The following is a 7,856-nucleotide window of genomic DNA, read 5'->3' as shown; positions in this document are numbered from 1 at the left end:
AACAGACTTATTAAACTTACATAATAATCATGAAACAATTCTACGAACAGCATGATTTTTTTTTTTTTCACACTGCACATCATGCTTTGCGTGACTATGCATACATAAGTTTGAGATTTGGATAATACATATATATGTGTGTCAATGATGCCCCATAGAATTACAGAGTATCAATGCTAACCTTGCAACCTCTCGACTGTCTGAAGATCTGGTGTCTAAGGAGAGACATTAAACCTGTCTCACTCCTCAACTCTGAATTATCACCTATATGATCCTGTATAGTAGTAAAGTGTAGTAGTATCCAATAATAGTTGGATAATAACTCAAGCTATGTAATTAAACATTACATATGCGATAACAACTCAAACTACAAGCTGTACATGTACATAATTACACACTACAACGCGATTGCCCTACACCTAATCAATAGCGACGTTGATGTAGTGCGGGTGTAGTCTTGTCGCAACGCTGAAAGAAATAACAGAAATAAAAACAAGCATCATATTCTTTGCTTCGCGCATTTTGTTCTTAGCAAACAAAACATGTACAAAGGAGTTACTGAACTTATTGAATTTTCTGCATGTATATGTCCATATTAACACCTGTCAACAGCCAACCATGTTGCCTGTACATTTAAAGTAGACTTCCATAATAATGCATCTTTGTAACATGAAGAAAAATCTTATAATACTGTACTGACGTCAAATATATGCAATAAACACTGTAAAAAAAAAAATGTTTTGCCAGAATTTGTTATTTTGGCTTTACTATGTTCCATTTGAATTTGACCGTCTACTCTGTGTTGTAGGTTCACACTAGGCGGCTCATGGCATCTGCAGCCACATTGTCTTTGCCCTTTACAGAGACGAGCCTGAACCGGTGCTCCTGTAGGCTCATGCACCATCGCATGATTCTTTTGTTGTGCATTTTCTTCGCCTGTATGTACGTTAACGGCTTGTGATCTGTGTGGACTTCGAAAGACCGGCCACACAGATAGAACTCGAACTTGCGAATGGCCCAAACAATCGCAAAACACTCCTTCTGGATTTCACCTTGCAACGCTTGGGGTACGCGGTATGGTGGTGACCGCACCGGTTCGTCTGTGGTCAAGTGTATCTTGCACTCTGCAATACTTGACTTCTTTGGTACATATGTGAACACATCCTGATACTCACACAATAATCGTCTGATCTGCTCTTGTTTCACCTCGTCTAGGGAAACATCCAGCTGTACATCCTCAACGAACTCTCTCTGAATCGGACAAGGCATCTCTGGTATCTCAGTGAACACATCATCGTTGTTTTCCATGCCTTCGTCACTCCACAACTCATCTACACCACCATCATGGCACACCTCGAAACAACTTCCAGCAGTTTCTTCCTCTGCTACCCTGCTGAAGTATCGCTTGAGCATGTTTATGTGGAATGTCTTTTTCACGCCATCTACATCCACTACGTAGTCATAGTCATACTTGGCACCGACCACCTCATATGGCCCTTTCCATTTGACCAAGAGCTTGTTTTGCTCCGTCGGCAGTAACACCAAGACTTTGTCTCCGATCTTCAACTTCCGTTTCTTCGGACCTCGATCATAGTAGGTCTTGTACCGCTTTGCCGACTGCTTCAAATTTTCCTGTGCCATCTGCCATGACTCAACAAGTCTCTTTCTCAACTCCATGACATACTCATACTCACTCTTTCTTTCTGGCTCGACAGCATCGTTTGTCAACAGCTCTCTCAAAACCTCCATGGGTCCTCTCACATGCCGACCGTATAGTAATTCAAATGGAGAAAAACCCAGGCTTGAGCTTGGTGCCTCTCGCAAAGCAAACAAAAGGGCAGGAAGATACCTATCCCATTGGCGTGGCTCCTCTGTGCACAACCGCTTCAAAGACGATTTCACCACAGCATTATACCGTTCCACTAGCCCGTTGCACATGGGATGGTATCGGGAACTCGTCAACTGCTTGATTGACAATAACCGGCAGACTTCTTTCATCAAGTCAGAGACAAATTGGGGTCCTAGGTCAGACATAACCTCTTGCGGTATACCCACTCGACTGTACACTGTCACCAGTGCTTCTGCGACATCGACTGTCGTTATTGACTTCAACGGAATCGCTTCCATATACCTCGTGGCATAATCTACAATTGTCAATATGTAGGTGTGACCACGTTCAGAGGGAGTGAACGGCCCCATCAAATCGATGGCGATACGCTGAAATGGTACCTCGATTGTTGGTAGTCTACCTAACTCCACCTTTGGCACTTTGCCTTTGCTGATGGTCTTCTGACATACATCACATGATCGGCAGAAATTGGCAATGTCTTCATACATGCCCGGCCAAAAGAACTGTGTCTTTACCTTTGACAATGTGTTGTTGATCCCTAAGTGACCGCCAAACAATGACTCATGTGCCAAATGCATGATATCAGCACGATATGCCTTTGGCACCACAACAAGTTTTGGGCCAATCCCCTCTGTCGGGTTTTCCGGATCTCTTTCCTGCCTCAATAGGCACCCCTGATCTACCCGGAACAGATACCTGGAATTATCAGTCACACCAATCTTATCCCACGATGCTCGAAGAGTGGGGTCATCTTTCTGTTTCTGACGAAACTCTGGCGGATCTGCGACTTTGACCGAATCGACCACAACTAACCCCTTCTTGGGTTTTACACTGCGTGCTTTTTGGGCCCGTGTCTCCACAGCCATGACAGCTGGCACTCCACTGTCATCATTCCTGACTGAACACTCTGTCTCGCCCAACACCTGGTCTTCCTTCTGAGATCGGGTTTCGACTGCCATCACCTGTGGATCATCTTCTTTCACCTTAGAAAGATTGTCAACCTCTTCCTTGTCAACGCCATCAACCTTGGTATCTACAGTTTGCTCACCATCTTCAATGACGTATCTACCACCATCATCCTCCTGATCAGCATCGTCACTCAATGCTTTGCCCCCTCTGGGCACCCACTTCAAATCTGGATCATTGGGCTCACGTGCACCAGTGACATTCCCAACAATCACTTCACACAAGCAATCCGGCATACACAATGCTTCAATCTCACCTGAAAAATATGGGGAGTCTAACTCTACCTTGGCGACTGGAAATTGCTTGACTGTTCCATCAATCAACCTCACTGTTTGACACTTCCCAGTCAGCTGATGTTTCTCAACCAGTCTGGACTTAACAACACATGTACTGCATCCTGTGTCACGGAGTACTGAAATTGGAACTTCACCAGGATATAACCTGCCTGAAACAACTGGCATACGATTCATCATCGCACTTACTTGTCCGTAAGCCATTCCCAGCTTTTCAACTTTCTGATACCCGTCCAAGGGCACATGATTTCCAACAGGCATGCACGCAGCTGATTGCCCTGTTGCCTGTGGCTGTTTGCCACCCCCGTCATTTGACCTCAAACTACCTATTGAGTTTCCTGGACTGCCAGCTGACGGCGTGCTAGCATCCATGTTTGACCGTGTCATTTCTGATCCTTCAGTTAGCACCTCTGTACCAACCATTGCTTGAGCTGATTTCACACGCACCATGGGACAATCCCTCTTCAAATGTGTAGGACTCCCACACTGATAACAACCCCTCGGGCCATCTCCGCGCCCAGCCCCATACTGGGTCTTCTTACCCTGTGATGGCTGATTCCTTCCCCTCACTTCAAATGGGCGCTGTGGGGGTTTCGGACTGCCTGGTGTGTTTTTCACACCACCTTGTGAGGGCTTTGAACCTCCCCATTTCTGATTCTGATCAGATGTCTTTGATTGCTGTCCAAATGTGTGCACACCATGTGCATTTACATACACATCAGCATTCTTACTGACCGCCTCCATTGAATCACAATCCCTTTCTTTCAAAAATGCCACCACTTCCTTTGAACAATTATTCAAAAATTGTTCCCGTAGGACTAGATCAAACAACTTATCATACTCTTCATCGATCCCTGACAACTCAATCCACTGCACCAGATACCCTCTGAGCCTCGTCGCAAAATGATGTGGCCTTTCTCCTTTCTCTGGCCGTGCAGTCCTAAACTTCCTGCGATACCCTTCTTCAGTCAACTGAAAATGCACCATCAACTCCTGTTTGACTCTTGCATAATCATCTCTATCAGCAGGCTCCATTCTGTTCACCACTTCAAGGGCTTTGCCACTCAGATTTGAAATCAGATATAAGGCCTTGAATTCAGTAGGGATCTTCTGACTGTCAGCAAACAACTCAAACTTGTTGATATAGGCATCGAACCTATCCCGATTCTCGTCAAACTTGCCTATTTTCAAGTGCAAACCACTCAAATCCACATGCGTACTGGAATTTGTCGATCTCATTTCAGCCATTTTCATTTCATGTTCCCGGACCTTGGCTCTTTCCTCAGCCCGCATTTTCTCTGCAGCCTCATCACAACGAGCATTCACGAAACTATTCAACTCTCCACCGGAGTAACCAAGTTCCCTACCAAGGGTGGCAAAGTCTCTAATTTGTTCTGGAGTTGCCATCGTATCATCCAACAACAGCCAACCAAAAGAACATCAACCAGGAGAAAAATCCACTCCCAATTCACAACAATTCACTGAATACTCCGCTCAGACTTTTAACTGCGAATTTGACACAACCTCAACCAGGTCTACTCTTAACCAGTACACACCTCAATGGTTACATGCATACACTGCATACAATACCATGCTCAACTACATGGCACCTTAAATCAACCACATGATAAGGAAGCCTTTAATTTTCTTTACCAGCCTATGGCTGTGTCTTACACCACCTAACATAGATCTAACGTTAGCAGGTCTCGGTGGGACCTCCAAAATTGTCACATAGTGACCTAGCACCTTGTCACTCTGTGGTTTTATTTTTTTTTTAGACCTGCTAATTCATCTACTAGTAGCAATAATAACTACCATTATCGCTACACAGCCACACTAAAACTTGAGTAGGCCCGTGATGTAAACACGATTGAATTCACGTGCACACAAATCAATGTTTGACTGACCGTTTGACACCACTTTGTTTATTTACTCATGTGTAAATTCTACAACAGGGTAATGATGCCTTGTGAAGGAGCTTGGCATTAAGTCTATACAATCACATAAAAATTATCATTAGTGTGAGCACTCAACTTAGATACTGTAGTCGACGTCTGCATTGGCTATACCAATACACGCAGCCTCTAATACACCACACGTCCAATACAGCAATGTCTGTGTTCGCAAGATGTCCCCACAAAACGTCTCGACATCGTCCGTCCTTCCCCAGCCGGATCCAGATCGTCGACCTCCACTGCTAAACCCTCAGCACAGCACGACGAGCGTCACGATCATTGTCTTCGATGAGAGCTCACCGACCTCCACTGGTAAACCGTTAGCACAACGAGCGTCACAGTCATTGTCCATGATGAGAGCTGACTTGCCTATCGTGGTCGTCCATGCTTCCTGCTCATCCTCTCTCCTCAGCTCTATCTAATCCCCGCCTATAAAAATGCATAACCTCCCATACCGAATGTACGACCCTACAGTACGTCTTACAGTATACAGACCACGGCGCACGGAATGTGGTCGCGTGTCAGCTGTTTACCTATGGTCTACTGATTTGCATACAATAAACAAACAACTACGCAAATTTTCAAACCCACCATATCTTGGCTATTATACATTGTACTTCCATTGATCTAAGCTTACACTGTTCTCCGTAATAAAAAAAAACAACAACTATCGTGATCTATCAATACATGCTTGGAAACCTAAGGAAATACATGTTTCATCCTGACAGTCAGCTTATTGCAAGACCGAATCTAATAAACATCCACAAAAGACTATATGACATGTTTGAACATTCCATGTGGAAAAGATGAAGAGAATGACGAGGGTGTAATCCTCCCCCACTTTATTTTGCCTATTTCTTTTCCAGCATCCAATTCAGTCTTCATTACCAACTCTCTTAATACAGATACCTTCACTGACTGAGAGAAATTTATGTCATGTACCGAACATAATACATGTACACTATTAATGTGTTTCGTTCTGTACATAATTATAATTGCGAAACCAAAGAACAAGAAAAAGACAATAACTGATCCGTTGCTGCACTTTGAGCATTCTTTATGCCTAGACCATCACGAAAATTTCAGAACCTGCCATTTTATGGGCCATGAATTTTAGCCCCAACCACCTACCAAGTCATTACACGACAGTAAGATTGCACCAGCGTACTCCGACAATGCATTATGACTGTGCATAAATGGTTCAAAACAGTCAATAACCATGCTCCCATACTCGTTTCTCAGTGAAAACATGCCTTCAATTCTTGTCTTTGTTGAATTTTGCAGATGTAAAGTGAGGATGCCAACGGAGATGATTTCACCAAAAACGAAATGAACATAGTAAAACGTTAGTGACAGTAGGATAAGACTCTCTATGTAAACATCGACAGATCTTTGAAAAGAAGATGAAGTTTCTTCCATGAATTCGATTACGCGATATATACCACGCAAAGACAGTGCGAAATATTGGATAAAATCATGATTGTATCTAGATAGCTCCGTTGGGGAAAATCTGTTCTGCGAGCGATATTTGAGTTGATTGACCTTGCCGGTGACATGGAAATGTTTGCCACGCATCCTCAGTAGGGTAATGTGCCAATTATTGTAGTAGTGTTGTTCTGTGCCAACCATGAATTCATTTTAGTGATATTTTGGTTCAAAAAACATTGAGAGAGATTTTAGATGATAACATCATCATCTCAGAGAATTTACATGCAATTATCGCAGCCAATATTGGTGTCTAAAATTATTTTGTAAATATATGTGAAGCGTCTCAAGTCCCTAGAATTAAAGGGGCATTCCAGACGATTTTCACAATTTCACAACATGTAGTACATAAGTCGACAACTCCATGTGTACCGTAGATTTATGGAATTTCTTGTGGTCCTTGAGCAGAGAAACCAATACTCTGAAAAATCTTAAACAAATTACACTAAACAAAGTTGATGACATAGGAGTCTCACATAGTTTAGAAATATAGCGTATAATTCCATTACATCCTTGACAAAAGGCTACTATTGAGGGAAGTACGTCTGGTGAAATTGACCATTACATGGTGCGGCTTTAAAAATGAAGCTCTCTGAGTCAACCTCACTCATGACCATACTACACTCATGACCCGCCAAGTGACACTCACTTTCTCACGGATCACTGGTTACTCATGTTTCTTTACAACTTCATTTATCTTGATATGCATGTTGTTTTAATGGTTTGTAGCCGGTACAGCCGCCTGGCGGGAGGTGTTGTAGGGAATTAGCGGCTGGTACCCCGACTCCAGGTAGACAGGGGGCGGTTGAGGGTTGTACACTTGATGGGCCCGGTTGTATTGAAGAGGCTGCCCATATTGAGCTGAAAGAAAAGAAAAGTCATACATATCTGGGTCCCTTTTCATAAAAAGTTGATATGATAGCAACTCTTGCTGGACTGGCAATTGTCATAGCAACGACAAGAATCCAGCTTCCTGATTGGCTGTTGCTGTGGAAAGTTGCCATTCCAGTAAGAGTTGCTATCCTATATAATAGGCCCCTATCTTTAATGAAATGTGACCCTGGATTAGTACATAACAAAAGAGAAATGAAAAATGCAAACAAGCAAAATACCCCATTTTTACGCATCGATATACAGTTCCAAGCCTTAATCTCTTGCCGATGACGTGTAGGGTAACAGCGTAACATAATGTGTTTACACATCTTAAAATATCCATTTGTCTTCTAAACTTCTCTGGTGTTATCACATGATACTAGTGTTAACGTGTGTATGTGCCGGTGTGCATATGTGTTCATATGCATATGAGCT

At 43.2% G+C, this 7,856-nt stretch overlaps 1 protein-coding gene across 1 annotated transcript; it reads right to left on the bottom strand.

The window, feature by feature from the left end:
* Nucleotides 1-810: 810 nt before the first annotated feature.
* LOC139716125 (uncharacterized) lies at nt 811-4,515 on the bottom strand. Its single transcript, XM_071627682.1, has one exon. It carries the CDS (start codon nt 4,513-4,515, stop codon nt 811-813), a length of 3,705 nt encoding a protein of 1,234 aa, XP_071483783.1.
* Between the last annotated feature and the right edge of the window lie 3,341 nt (nt 4,516-7,856).

The sequence above is a fragment of the Diadema antillarum genome, unplaced genomic scaffold (genome assembly GCF_040938485.1).
Source record: "Diadema antillarum isolate AM-2024a unplaced genomic scaffold, OU_Dant_1.0 scf00000061, whole genome shotgun sequence".
NCBI classification, from domain to species: Eukaryota; Metazoa; Echinodermata; class Echinoidea; order Diadematoida; family Diadematidae; genus Diadema; species Diadema antillarum.
The sequence above is the reverse complement of the archived record's forward strand: the minus strand, read 5'-3'. Positions and strand labels throughout refer to the sequence as shown.

What these genes read in the sequence shown, in the direction of transcription:
- LOC139716125 (XM_071627682.1), bottom strand. Translation starts at nt 4,515, where the DNA reads ATGGCAACTCCAGAACAAATTAGAGACTTTGCCACCCTTGGTAGGGAA.